The sequence below is a fragment of the Equus quagga genome, chromosome 11, assembly GCF_021613505.1.
Source record: "Equus quagga isolate Etosha38 chromosome 11, UCLA_HA_Equagga_1.0, whole genome shotgun sequence".
NCBI lineage: Eukaryota > Metazoa > Chordata > Mammalia > Perissodactyla > Equidae > Equus > Equus quagga.
In genome coordinates this window covers 98,602,326-98,617,712 of record NC_060277.1, presented here as the reverse complement: position 1 = coordinate 98,617,712, position 15,387 = coordinate 98,602,326, and the positions used below count along the sequence as shown (strand labels likewise).

Sequence of the window (15,387 nt, the reverse complement as noted above, 5' to 3'; positions counted from 1 at the left end):
GTCAGTTATTTTGTAGAATATCCCTCACATGGTCGTTACTTCTATCTGTGATTGAGTTAAATGATGAATGTGCAGGTAAAGAAAGTCTTTGCAGTAGATTCATAGTTCAGTTCTACTCTTGTACGTTAGCCCTACTTTTATTATATTAAAATAATCCAGATGAGTCTCTAAGAATAGTAACTCAGCAGAATAATGATGCAATTAACTGTACAGTAATTCCTGTTTTCTGTTGATTTAACTATGTTGATGTCTACCCCAGTAGAAAGTAGGCGGTTTTCATTGGCTGCACACCATCATATCCAAGATTATTTAACTTTGAATGTATAGCCTTTTTTCTTGATCCATAAGTTATCATTCTCCCCTTATGATTTTTTCTTAATTATAAAATAGAATATTTATTTCATAAAGTATGGTTAGGCACTCGCTCAACAACTCACACACTAAAATTTTTAAATTTCATTCTATTTTCATACTATTATCATTTATTTTTGTTTGACATATTTCAAGCATCCTAAATACTCCTCTGCAACATAATTTTTAATTACTATATATGTGATTTTATGGATGTAGGATATATCATAATCTCCTCTTATTGATCCATTTCTAAAGTGATTTCTTTGTATTTTATATTTTATACGTGAACATAAAATACACTTTTGTTATTTTGTTATAGAAACAATAAAATGTAGTTTTGTTAAGTAAGGTATCTTATCCCAAGGGAGTTGCATGAGTTTCATATAATGTGAGTATTTCTGAGTAATTCATGTGAATGTGTGATTGATAATTGATAGGTTTTTTTCTATTGGAAAATAAAATTGTGTGGTGATTTAGTATGCAGTAAATATGGCCACAAGAGGGCAGTAGAGTGTAAGAAAAAATATTTTCGATAGCTTTCTAAAGGAAATTTTAAGTCCACGAAAGTCTAAGGATAAAATTACGGTCTAGGATAAACATTTTCTAAGATGACCTTTTCTTCCCTAGTTTTTAAAAAGCTATAATATTAGTTTCTTTTGTTTGTTTGTTTATAATAGAGTATACTAAGGCACTTTTATTCTTTGTGTTTGAGATAGTTATTGTGGTTCTCTTGGGTTACTTTAGGTGGCACTATGACATTTAAGTTAGATAATTTTCATCTTTGTGAAAGAATTTGAAAACATGAATTTTGAAATCATTAAAGATTTAGGATGATTTTAGACTTTTGTGTGCAAGTAAAGAAAAAGCACATAAGACATCAAACTTACTCAGTGCCTCTTTTCAGGCTGAAGGGTTATGTACCCAATTATGAACTTAATCTAGATAAATATATGCACTTTTAAATGCACTTGCTTTAGGAGCCTTGAGAGACTGCTAGATTTCAGTTGCATTTCTGGCAACTAGTGTTGTCTTCATCAGATAGGCACATGGTGTTTCTTCTAATCAGCCAAGTTAGTTAACTTGGTTAGGATTAAGAGGTTAATAAAACCAAGCTCTATGGATTGATTGCAAGTGGACTACAGCATGAGTTTAGCAAGTCGTTTTGAAAGTGTTTTACTGACTCTAAATGGGGACCAGACAAAGTATTTATCATAGCAAAACTCATCCTTCTTGTTAGAAAATCAGCTGAGAGCATGGTGTTCATCTTTCTATCAGGGTAGCTTCTCTTTCTTCATTGAGGATGCCCAGGGAGTTCTGTCTCTTTACACTTAGTGATGAAGCTCTTGTTTCACATTGATTATCTTTGTTTGACACAGGCAAAGCTAAAACCAAGGAAAATCGCCAGTCTATCATCAATCCTGACTGGAACTTTGAAAAGATGGGAATAGGAGGCCTGGACAAGGAATTTTCAGACATTTTTCGACGAGCATTTGCTTCCCGAGTATTTCCTCCAGAGATAGTGGAGCAGATGGGTGAGTTTAAAAAGGACAGTTTGATAAGATCTTGTATTGTTAGAAAAAAATGAAAGTCTCTTTTCAGTAATATTTTGAAATTATTTTTCAGACTTGCCAAAGTATTTTAACTTCTTTAAAAAATAGATTTTTCTAAGAAATCTTTGAAGTATTAGAACTCTTAAAATTACACTTAAATTTTACAGGAAAGTCATAGAAATATTTGTGTTTGCTCTATTTTGTTTATTTATTTAATCGAGTATATTTTTCTACAGGACATATTTAGAAATTTCACCTGACTCTGAAGATCCACTCTGAGTCAGATTTACCCTTCTAAATAATCTTTATCTGTTAGACTGTGGGCATTGTTCTAATATTAGCTGCTGCTGCTTTTTATTGTGCTGTTGCATTACCCAATTAGTATATCTTCATACCTAGTAAATGGATAGTTAGCATGTTTTTAAATTAGATAAGTTTGATCCAAACAGACAAATGCAGGATATGCATAGGAGTTTCCATATCGCATACAAAGAATTGCGCTATTCATTTAGCTATTCGTTTATCGCTTTCTTCTTGAAGGTTTATTTAATTTATCTGTGTGTGAAGTGGCTTTATTTGCCCTACTGGAAATGCTGTCATGTCTGTTTTCATATCCATATCACAGGTTGGATTGGAATGTGAGCAACAGAATATCTGAGAAAGGAATTTATAACATAACAGCTTCTGGCAGACTGTTAGTATAAAAACAGTATCCAAAAAACTGAAAGAAGACGAATCTATTACTCTCCTCACCTCCATCATTCTTTATAGTTAAATTGCTACTGGGAGATAAAAGTATATTCATCATGGTGGGGGAAGAGCTGCTTTCTAGGCGCTAAGTGCTTGGTTCTGTTAGCCTTCTATTGTTGGGAGCTTTTCTGCCCGGTCACTTACTGATAAATTACCGGCACAGCACACACCTGTTCGCTGGGTAAAGGTCGAGTTTGGAATTGGATTAAGAGAAAATGACAGAGACCCTCATCACCTGAGGTTTATACACCTTGAAATGGCAACAACATACTTTTTAATCTGAGAGATACAAAGGCCAAGTTCATAAAAAAACATAATTTTAATTTGGAAAGTAGTAAAAAATGTGGTAGTTCACTGTGTTGGTAATGTGTGTTTTGATATACAATTAATCCTTAAAGCTTTTTGATCAAGACATAGAAATATCATTTACATATATTTTGGATCTAAGCAGAGATAAAAGGATGATTCCAAATGTTCTAAGTTATTCTTGTGGAATATTTTTACTGGTTTTCAAGACTGAGCTCTGTGCAGAAAGAGTATAATGATTCTGTTTCTTTGAACATTTATATTATTCAGCCAACAGGTAGAAAAATAACTGCTTCTGTAATAAGCCATATTTTTTAATCATATTATAAGGATTTTCTCACAGTTTGGAAAGTATTGAGGATTCGGTTATTCAGAGGCTAGATTCCTGTTGCTGCGTGATCCACACCCTGCTCATTAGGGCTTCTGTCGGCTTGGGGAGACGATGTGTAAAGGAGTAAGATTCACATTGGTCGATTTGTGACTTTTCCAGCTGTTTAAGAGTTTGATATTAAAACAGATTTGGAATTTCTGAGTGAATTTAATCTGTGTTTCTATAATCCATATTGAAATTAGTTGAGTTATAATAGTATGCTTTTTGTTGTTGTTAACATGTTTTTTGACTAAGGACCGTGGATTTGAATTTTGTTTGTGAGTGCTATTATCCAGGACCTTTTTTATGGATTTATTTTTCTAATATTTTTACACTAATTTAATTAGGCAGAAATTATTTCTGTCCTTTTTAAAGAGCAATATATTTTTTCTTTTTATGGCTTTTTGCTATGAAAAAGTATGTTATCAATTTGATTTAAAAGATAATAAGTTTAAGGCTACCTTAGGTTTTGAGCTGAATTGAGACACATTATTTTCTTTATTCTGAGTGAAGATTCTCAGTGTCCTGAAGCTACTTTTTAATGGTAAAATGACTGAGAAATAATTCTCTTGCTATGCATGTATCTTTCCCTGTTTTCCAATAGGGGCTCCTTTTTTCCTTTGAAAATACTTCATCGTACTGCAAGTACAGTGTGGTTTAAAGTTCTTATTAGGCTTTGGTAAAGGCAGATAAAGGTATAAATTACTACATTTGGATAGAATATAAAATAATATTCCACGAGTCCTTTTTGTATATACCCCGTGTTCTTTTCCCTGCCAGGTGAGAACAAATTGGCTGATTTTTCCTCACTCTGTTAACAAAATAGATAAACCTATATAGTTTGGGGATTCAGTTGGACACTGGGTATGATTGGCTAAATCAGTTCAAATGGAAGAAAAATAGTGATTAGAAAAGAATAATTTATGTAGGTTATGGGGCTGTTTTGTTTTAAGCAGAGAACTTTTGTACTTTTGGCTTGAGACTAAATCATTATCTTTACCATAGAGTCTAAAGTTATATCTACTTTATAAACAGGAATCTTAACTAAATGGATCTTTTTGCCTATATATCAAAGTTTCAAGTTCACAAAGTGATAAATTTAGAATTCTTTTCTGTCGTTTTTATAAGACTGATAATGATGCTTCTAGGTAATACAGTTCTTTCCTTTTGCTTGTAAAACTTCATGTTGCTTTTCAAAATTAAAAATGTAGTTTAGATACATACAGAATGCTGCTGATGAAATATAAGAAGACTACAGGACTAACCAGAGGCACATAATTATGCAGTAAAATGAGTGCTCAGATGAGGTAGTATACATGAAATAAGTGTCCTAGAGTTTCCAGTGTGTTAGTTTCTTTCGTGAAGTACTTTCAAGTACATAGTATATACCTTCCTATTTTTATAATAGTAAATTTTTATAGAATTAAAATTAAGGAAAGCCTTAAGGGGGAAGAAAGTCACATACATCCCTACAGAGGTAGAAAGTCTGTGTGCAGAAATAGGAAAAGGAATTACTTAGGGGAAATATCAGTTTGGACTTTTGTTTTTGTTGTTGTTTTAATCAGTGTAGCTCTTTAATTCTTCCTTCTCTGTAGCAGTGGGACACCCAAACCTGGGCAGGGCAGCTCTTCCTTGGAAGTATATGGAAGCATTCACAAAGAAAACTAGACCTCTGCCTTGCACTTAGTGGATACCAAATAGCTTGTTAGTTAGAATGTCCTCAAACCCCCATGATGATAGACGTTTAGTTAGGAATGACCTTAGGGGCTGGTCCGGTAGTGCAGTGGTTAAGTGCGCACATTCTGCTTTGGCGGCCCAGTTCGGATCCCAGGTGTGTACATGGCACCGCTTGACAAGCCATGCTGTGGCAGGCGTCCCACATATAAAGTAGAGGAAGAAGGGCAGGCATGGATGTTAGCTCAGGGCCAGCCTTCCTCAGCAAAAACAAGAGGATTGGCAGCAGATGTTAGCTCAGGGCTAATCTTCCTCAAAAAAAAAAAAAAAACGGAATGACCTTACATCCTTACTTTGTGGGATAATAGCAGCACCTTCTTCCCAGGGTAGAAATGTGGCCATCAAAAACTGGTATCTGGAATAAACTCAGCAGCTGATTGCTGTCCTTGAGCATGCTCAGGTGTCGGCTGAATATATGCTCTGTTCAGACATTGGCCACATTTATTCCCTTGTGTGCAGTTCTGTGGGGAGTGCTCAGGATAACTGATTGATTGATTATCTCAGTTCTCCTTGTAGCTCTTTTGTTGGCAAAGATCGTATTTCTGCAAAGAAACTTCATTTTTCAGCATCCCTGGCAATTACCTCTAAACTGTAAATGTCAGAGCAAAAAAACAAAAAACAAAATCTTTTCAAAGAACAGTAGAGTAATTGTTAAAGAATTAGTCAGCGTCTCTTAGGACAAGGTCCACGTTTATCCAAGGAAAGGGGCTTTGGCAGGAGCTATCTGTTTTAGAGCTAGGAGGAAAAGGATGTAGAGACTTAAGGCCTCTAGCTTCACACTGTCTTTTGGTGGATCTACACCTTGTCGATATCTAGGCCACCTAGTGGGAGGAAAGCCACTTGTTATGGTCTTGTGCCCCCATTCTTTGGAACTGACACTGTGTTCTTTTTGGTCCCCTTTCCCCTGTGCCTCCCTCTCTAAGCCTATTTTCAATTGTATTTTTAAGATTTCTTTTGAAATTCTAGAGGAAAGCAACTCTTTTTCTGCCATCGTAAGAGAAAGTGCAGTTACTCTATGAAGTAGAGCTGCCGGGAAGATAAGGGGCCTTTCAGTCACATGCAGACATCTTTCACACGCTAAGAACAGTGCAAATAAAATACCGGAGCAGAAAGGGCACTAAGATTTTGTACATGCCATATTTGGGAGAGAGGGAGTTCTTGCTAAGATTAACATAAACACTGACACTCTTGAAATGCATTTTCACACCCCCACTCATGAGGAGAGATTGCAATTTAAAAGGGGGTTAAGACATCTAGCAGAACTCCAGGGCTCTGTAAAAGGAACCCTAAGGCTAAAGAGCTTATCTGAAATTTGAAAAAAAGAAAAAAAAAATGAAGCTTTCTGACATTCATCTTTTTCCCTTGTATTAGTCATAACTTGCTTTTCAGCTATATTTTAGGTTTTGAATGCCAACCTGACATCTGTTCAAGTCTGCCTGTAATTTATTAGGAAAGGAAAAGAAAGCCCTTGCTCACTAGTTAGAGATGCAAAACTTCCCCTTTCTGCTTTTCCACAAAGTACTTATAGATAATACTTGGATATGAGAAATGTAGTTATTTAGTAATTTACTGATTCTAGCCTTAAGTTGGGAAATTTATAATTTTTTTTTAATTAGAAGAAAATAGCTTCTGACTGTGTGATTTCCAAAATCTCTAGAGCAGGATTTAGAGATAAAGCACCCACCCTAAAAAATACCATAGGTACGTTTTTGCAAGCTGAAATTTTTAACCTTGAGTTAATTTTTCCATTGGTCTTAACTTTTTAAGTTAAATTTACTTACATTTGAATAGAAATAATGTAGCTGTGCTTATAACTCAAACTATGTATAAATTCAGTTAGCATTTTTTATTTATAGACAGACTTTAGAAATAAGTCTTTTGGGAAGACAGAGCTGTCGGTAGTGTCACTAGTGGGTTTGCTGGCAACTGCAGTTGAGTTACAGATCAATAATCGGGTCACTCTAAGGTTGAAGTCTAAGTTTGAACCTAAATGTCCACCAGTAAGGAAATGCTTAAACAAACTATGCTGCATCTTCCTGTCCTCATTAGGGAATACAGTGAAGCAGATCTTAAAATTAGATAGCTCTAAATGTAGACATGTTTGTTATAATAAAAAAATATGAAACAAAGTAAATGTATTATAAAACTCTATAGAGAGTTTTATAATGTGTGTATGTAGTTTTTTAATATGTATCTATAGAGATACATATTAAATTGAAAAAAATGTTCACTTCTATGAAAGGGGAGTTAGGATGGGAAATACAGGGAGATTTTTGTTGTTTTACTCTATGTATCTCTGTGTCTGAATGTTTTACTGTGATCTTATATTTTTCCTTGTGTAATTAAAAAACAAAAAGATAGTATCACAGGCTGTTTCTTTCTCCTGGTGGCTCCACTGTCAGCAGAACGAGGGAGCAGGGGAACAGGTGTGTCCAACTGACTCCATGAAGTTTCTGTGGAGGAGAAGAGCTCTGGGGCAGGGGCCTGGGTCCCGAGGGCTTTCATGGCAGCCCCGTACAGAGGGAATGCAGAAGTGCCTGTCCTTTTCTACTGAAGAGATAAAGATTTCTTCATTTTTGCATTGTAGTAATGGGTATAAGTAGTTTGTGTTCCCTCCAGACTGTGAGAACATTTGCATGCAGGCCTCTAAGCAGCCGTGGCAGCGTTAGAGGAAAGAGTGGGAGAAGAGTGACTTGAGGGAGGGCAGAGTTTCTGATGCGAGGAACTGCGCTTGAATTTGGTCAGTCTTCGAAACCTTTCCACTGAGGAATCTAACTCACGTAACTCCTGCAGTGAAACGGTTGGTGTTTTTTCCTGTTTTACTCCCATATTTAGATTGGTGGTGATGATGATGGTGGTGGTAGCTAATACTTATATGGTGCCAGGCACTGTTCTAAGTGCTTTACATATATCAACTTATTTAGTTAATAAGTTAACTAACAAGTTTCTGAGGTAGATATCTGTATTATCCCCAAGTAACCAGTAAGTGGTGGCGTCAGATTTGAACCCAGGCAGTCTGGCCTCAGAGCCCATGCCCTTAACCCTTATATTGTTCTTCTCCCACAAAAGCCCCCATGTAGAACCATCAAAATTGGCCTTTTCAACTCTACTTCCAAGGTGCTCTTCGAGGGAGTTAGAGTCGAGGGTCTTTTAGCTGTGTCAGCATTGACGTTTGGGGCCAGATAATTATTTGGCGCAGGGCACTGGCTGTCCTGTGCATTGGAGGATGTTTAGCAACTTTACTGGCCTGTACCCACTAGATACCAGATGCCCGCCGCCACCGCTGTAGTGGTGACAGCCAAAAATATCTCCAGTCATTGCCAGATGTCCCCTGCAGGGCAAAATTCACCCTTGGTTGAGAACTACTGATGTAGTACAGTCCCCTGGCGCCCTCTCTGTACAGATGCAGAAACTGTGGCCCGAGGTCACGAAGCAAGTCACAGGCAGAGCTAGGACTAGAACTTGCTTCTCCTGAGTTGGGAATCCTTAAAGGAGGAGAAGGAAATGACTTCCTGAATTTGTAGAACTAGTAAGGGGCAGAGTTGAGATTGGAAATCAGGATGTCTGGTTCCAGAGTCTGTATTCTGAACTGTCTCTCTCGATATTGGAGAAATGAGCTAAGAATCAAGTAGTCAATAAAGTCCTGAATTTTATATAAAAAAAATCCAGTGATGAGTAAACAAGTTCCACTTTTGCTTTTCTTCCTTACGTAATTCTCAAAGAAACTTATAGAGCTTTCCATATATAAAAGTTCTAAGAACTCAGTCATAACAGGTTTGATGGGGGAAGAAAGAGAGGAATTATTAAAACACTGAAGATCAACAGGTCTGGCCTCACCCCTACTGTTTCCTATAGGCATTTATAAATGACAGTGTTAGCATTCAGAAATTATTCAGTGCTTTAGTAATTCGGTAGAATTCTACACATTGAGTATTTATAGAGATAGTTATAAACTACAGAAATCTGACCTTTGTGTTTAGATGTTACAAGACTATTGTTTGAACTTTTCCAGCCTCTCTTCCTCTGCTAGAGTTAAACCCCTCCTTCTTCTTCGTCATCCTCCTCTTCTCCCCCCTCCCTCCTCCTCCTCCTCCCCCAGCTTTTTTCTTCTTCCTCTTCTTCTTCTTAAGATTGGAGGCATTTTCCAAAATCTCAGATTTTTGTCATGGCAGTGAATATATTGACTGAAAGCGCAACGATCACTTTATCTGTTCGGGTTTTAAAATTTGAGTGGAGTAACTCTCAACTGGGATTTCTTAATTTTCTTGCTTCTGGCAGATTTTCTGGAACTTGAATGTGGCAAAAAGCAGTGGACTTATCTTGGCCTGGAGTAAGAAGTATACGTGCTCAATATATGAGAGTAAATGAACTCTCTAAGACACTGAGAATTTATAAATAAACTACTTTTCCAGTAACCTGACATTCAAATTGTCATGAGCTCAAGAGACATGAAGAGTTGGTGGTAGGACTGTAATGTCTGATACCTAATAACTCTAGTCCACTTTCTTCATATGTATTTTGGCACCTATTGTAGCATAATACAGGAAGGAAGTTCCTATGGGTGTGTCAGAAGCTGTGTTAAGTGAACTGTCAACTTAGAGATGGACCACAAATGTTAAAATTAAACAATCATTTAGAAGTTAAACAACATGACCTAACAAGTGATATCTATCCAAAGAGCTTGAAACCAGCAATTCCAAAAGTCCATGCACCCCAATGTGCATTGCAGCATTATTTACAGTAGCCAAGACGTGGAAGCAACCTAAGTGCCCATCAACAGATGATTGGATAAAGAAGATGTGGTGTGTGTATACACACACACACACACACACACACACAATGGAATACTACTCAGCCATAGAAAAGAACAAAATCATCCCATTTGCAACAACATGGATGCACCTTGAGGGAATTATCTTAAGTGAAATGAGCCTGATAGAGAAAAACTTCATGACTCCACTCATGAAGAATTTAAAAATGCAGACAAAGAGAACAGATTAGTAGCTACTGGGGGAAACGTGGGGTGGGCGGTGGGCACAAAGGGTGAAGGGATGCACTTACAACATGACTGACAAACAGTAATGTACAACTGAAATTTCACAAGATTGTAACCTATCATTAACTCAATAAACATTAAATTAAAAAACAATAAAAGTTAACGTGCTTCACTAGAAAAAAAAAGTCACTATGATAAAGTGCCAAATGAGTGGCATAGGTGATAGCTCCTAGACGAATTTTAAGAGAGAATCACAGAAGACTTCGTGGAGGAGGCAGAGCTTGAGTGAGGCCTTAAATGCTGGCTGATTTTGGATAGGAGGAGGGGAAGGAATGGTTATCCATCTCCTGGGAAGAGTGACAGACTAAGCAGGGTGTAGAATTCACAACTTAGCCCAGTCTACCAGAACTGTGGTTGGGAAGAAGCAGAAAATTAGATTTAAAAGCTAGGTTGGGGGGCCAGCCCAATGGCGCAGCGGTTAAGTTTGCACATTCCGTTTCGGTGGCCTGGGGTTCGCCGGTTTGGATCCTGGGTGTGGACTTACGGACTGCTTGTCAAGCCATTCTATGGCAGGCGTCCCACATATAAAGTAGAGGAAGATGGGCACAGATGTTAGCTCAGGGCCAGTCTTCCTCAGCAAAAAGAGGAGGATTGGCGGCAGATATTAGCTCAGGGCTAATCTTTCTCAAAAAGAAAAAAAGAAAACTAGGTTGGGCTTCGGTTGTGGAAAGCTATGATTCAGGAGATGAGGACATTCTTTTGCAAGTACTGTTCTGTTTAACCCTCCAGACAGACTCAGGTGCTTCTCTTAAGCTTCCCCTGCACCCTTTGTGTACTTAGACTCTAGCTCTGTTCTTAATGTATTATAATTATTCATTTGCATTATACTCATAAGGCAGAGTTCCCAACCTCAGGATTTTTGAGATTTTAGGCTGGATAATTCTGTGTTGGGGCAGGGGAGGCTGCCCTGTTCATTGTAGGATGTTTAGCAGCATCTCTGGCCTCTATCCACTCGATGCCAGTGGTTCCCTTCTTCCCCCCATGTAACAATCAAAACTGTCTTCTCTGAATGGCAAAGTTGCCCTGCATTGAGAACCACTGCTCTGAGGCCTTTGAGGGCAAACTGTAATGTCTTTTTATCCACATATTAACATCAGGGCTGTTTGGAATGTGGTCAACAGACCATTGCTGGACCGTGAACCATTATTACCAGCCTACAATAAGATAAATAATAAAATTGAGAGTAAGAATTTAGAAAGTTTTTAGCAATTTGACATTGCCACAATGTTTTTTATTGTATTTTACAAAAATATTGGTCTGCCACGTATTATATGATTCCATTTCTATGAAATGTCTAGAAAGTAGATGAGTGGTTGCCTAGGAGTAGAAAGGAATGGAGAGTGACTGCTTAATGGGGACGGGGTTTCTTTTAGGGGGATGAAAGTGTTCTAAAGTTGATTGTGGTAATGGTTATATAACTCTGTGACTATACATCGAATTGAATGCTTTAAATAGGTATATTGTATGGTATTGAAATTATATCTCAATGAAGCTGATATAAAGAGTGTGAAGATAAAAAAATATATATATTGGTCTGCAATGGATTGGAAGCTTAAAAGAAAAAGACCCCTGGACCTTAGCATAGATAGTTTGAGAAGCGCTGACCTTCATAAATATTTGCTACATGAATAAAATTTTTGAACAAATGGTTATAACAAGAAGTCATTGGGGAATTTTCAGCAGTAGAATAAAGCAATTAAAATTAACGTTATAGGATAGTTAATTTGGTTTTCTGTGTGAAAAGGTGAAAAACTGAATAGTCTGGGAGACCAGTAGAATAGAATTGTCCAGTTGTGTGGTACTTAGAACCTGGATTAGGATGGTGGCAATGAGAATGGAAAGGGAAGAAAAATTTGAAAAGGATTACAAAGGCGAAATTGGCAGAATTTGGTGATTAGTTATTGTGGGTGACAGAATTGGACATGAGACTCAGGTCTCAGTGAGAAAATGTTAGAAATAAGAAAATCAGGAGGACCTAGTTTGGGGGGTGTGGAGAATATATTGCACTCTTTTCATTACCACGAAAAGAAACTGGAACCTGAAGTGAAGCTAGAGAGGAAGCATTGCTGATATTTTTATTTCCTGAGGGCCAGCGTCAATCAGTCTACGTACATATGTTCAAGATGCACACTGTTGAGCAGTCTTTCTTGAAATATCCTCTTTATGTTGTTTCTCTCACTCCAAGGGTTTCTGGTTTTCCTTATACCTCTCTGTCCCTTTTCAGTCTTTTTTGTGTCCTTTAAAATTTTGAGGTTCCTCAGGAGTCTGTCTTAAACCTACTCTTTTCCTCGCCCTGTAATTGTTCTCCTCCAAATTGATAGCATCCATTTCCATAGCTTCAATTAGTATCTTAATGGCATTAACTCTCAAATATGCGTATTCTGTCTAAGTCTCAGTGGCTATCTCATGATCATTCAGTAAGTTCAAAGTTAAACTTGCTCAGTGCCGCCTCCATCCTCCCTAAACATGCTCCTACTTCTGTTTTCTGTCTCACGCAATGCTCTAGCTGGAAATCTGGGCACCTTCTTTACCTCCTCTCGTTCCCTCACCACTCATTTCCATTCGGTCACAAAATAGACCGTGCGCTGCAGTCTCCTCAGGATCTCAGATCTGTCCCGTTCTCTCCATCTCCCCCGCCACTGCCTTCCTTCAGGACACTATTATCTCTTGCCTGAATTGCTCCCTAAGCCTTCAGCCTTGCCCTTTTCTAATCCATTCTCCACACTGTAACTGGAGCAATTTTTATAAAAAGGCAAGTCTGATCCTGTCACTCCACTGGTTAAACTCTTTAGTAGCCCTCCTTAACTCCTTCCGTGGCTTACAAGCCCTATGTGGTCTGGCCCCTGCCAGTCTTTCCCGCCTTTTCTCTCAGTCTGTGCCCCCTCCCCCATGCTCTGGGTTCCAGCCAACCTGTGCTATTTTCAGTTCCTCTAATTTGCCATGTTCTTGTCTCTTACCTGTATATCCAAGGGTATTTTTTCACCATCTTTTTATTTGTTTCCTGTTCATCCTTTAGGCTTCAGCTTTGATCTCGCTTTTTCCAGAATGCTTTGGCTTTACTGCCTCTCCTGTGCTTTCCAATAATTTCGTATGTTCTTTTATACATTATTACATTGTAATATAGTTGCTTATTTATACATTATTACCTTGTAATATAGTTGCTTATTACCTGTCTGTATTCCAACCCTCCCCACCCCCATGTCTGTAGCCCTACAAGCATAATATAAATTCAGTAAGGAAGAGACCTTGTTTTGTTCATTTTGATCACTAGTGTATCTTCTGCTCCTGGTGTGCTGCCTAGCTCATAATGTGAGTTTTCAAGAAATGAATAAATGCCAAGAACTTGAGTGATCTCAGTTGTAGAACACTTAGACAGTTAGACCCAAATCCTGTTCTCATCATGCTTACAGCGTATTTGGGAATAATGCTATATTTGCTCATTTCAAAACATCCCAGTATTGTGTAAAGCGTAAGGTATATTGTGAAAATTAGCAAAGCAGGGAACATGGGGAAGCAGCAGAAGCATTGAAGAAGTAAAGACTTGAGCCATGTCTTTAAAAGTCAGAGCAGATGTGATGTTTATAGTTTTTTCCTAAATCTGTGTAGGTCCTCTTAGATTCCTTCTTTTTAAAAAAATAAAAAAAGATTGGCACCTGAGCTAACAACCATTGCCAATCTTCTTTTTTTTTTTTCTTCTCCCCAAAGCCCTCCAGTACATAGTTGTATATTCTGGTTGTAGGTCCTTCTGGTCGTGCTATGTGGGATGCTGCCTCAGCACGGCCTGATGAGCTATGTCATGTCTCCGCCCAGGATCCAAACTGGTGAAACCCTGGGCCACCAAAGTGCAGTGCGCAAACTTAACCACTCGGCCACAGGGCCGGCCCAGATTCCTTCTTAATCTAGGAAAGACTTCTTGTATTGGTCCCAAATGGAACTAGGCTCCAGGGATAAGAAGGGGAAAAGTGTTTTGCTTAGGCACTTGTTACCTGCCATCTGCTTCATTGGGAACTGCCATTCTTATGTGAGGGTGCTAAACAACAGTGTTCAAACTTAAGGGCATCAGGTCAGTATTGTGTGTGTGCGTGCATGTGTGCGTGCATGTAGGCATGCACATGTGTGTTTTCTATTTTACAAATTAGAAGAGTGATACATCCTTGTACAACAACAGATATGCAGAATAATAAAAAGTGAATTTTACCCATCCCAATTTTACTCCCTCTCCTAGAGGTAGTCATGATAAAGTGATTGGTATGAATCTTTTCAGACCTTTTCCTAAACATTTGTACACATATATGTTTATGACTCTGTGTATTCATGTATAGATTTATTTTTCTGTTGAAATAGGATCGTACTAGTCACTGCTCTATGCTTTTTTCTTTACTTAATAGTGTATCTTGGACTTTTTTCTATGAAAGAACATATAGATAACATTTTATTTTTCAAAAAGATAAATAGCATTAGCAAAATTATATCTAGATAAACCCTGTAATGGTAGATTAGCATCTCTTCCTCAGCAGGAAGAAGCTCTTGGGCATAGCGAAACATAGCTGGCTATGAGCCTGCCACTACCACTTATCACTTGTGTGGCCCTGGTCCTCTTAATGCTAAGGGCCTTGGGCCCTAAACTTTCTGAGCCTTGGTACCCTCACCTGCAAAGTTATTTACTTTGTATGTTATTGTCAGGGTAGCATTAATGTGTATAAATTTTCTAACACAGTACTTGGTTCACTATAAAACACTCTGTAGATGGAAGGTGATTGGTATTACTATATTGCCAAAAGCTACTTTTATAGCTCTGTGAAAGGCAAAATCTTTAATCCATTACCTTTAATCAAATGTTTAAATATATTTCCTTATCTTAAACTTTTGTTGCTGTTGAAAATAGCTAACACGCCTTAGATTATCCTCTTATGCTGTTTTGTAATTACCCATTTTGAACAGTGTTTGTTGATAAGGTAGTCAAGGGGACACTTAGAAATATTTTTTCTTTATTTGTGAACTCATACTTTGGCTGATTTATATTTACTTTTTATCACATTCCATCAGAGTTGATAAATGCTCTACGCCTTCTATAAATCTTGTCAGTTTCTTACATGTGATGTACTAACTGAGATAAACAGCAGCCATCTTGATAGACACAATAGAGAATAGGATGTTGCAGGAAGGAAAGTGGAAGAAAGAATTAGCAATAATGTTGGCCAAAAGCTGCCCAGAACTTAACACAGTACTGTTTAGGAGAATACTTCTACCATGATTCAAACAAGACT

General features: G+C 37.7%; 1 protein-coding gene across 1 annotated transcript in view; it reads left to right on the top strand.

The window, feature by feature from the left end:
- NSF (N-ethylmaleimide sensitive factor, vesicle fusing ATPase) overlaps nucleotides 1-15,387 on the top strand; it is a 112,760-nt gene that overhangs the window by 15,053 nt on the left and 82,320 nt on the right. Inside the window, exon 7 of the mRNA XM_046676850.1 lies at nucleotides 1,731-1,886. Coding sequence (XP_046532806.1) covers nucleotides 1,731-1,886 — 156 coding nt within the window. The remainder of the gene's footprint in view (nucleotides 1-1,730; nucleotides 1,887-15,387) is intronic.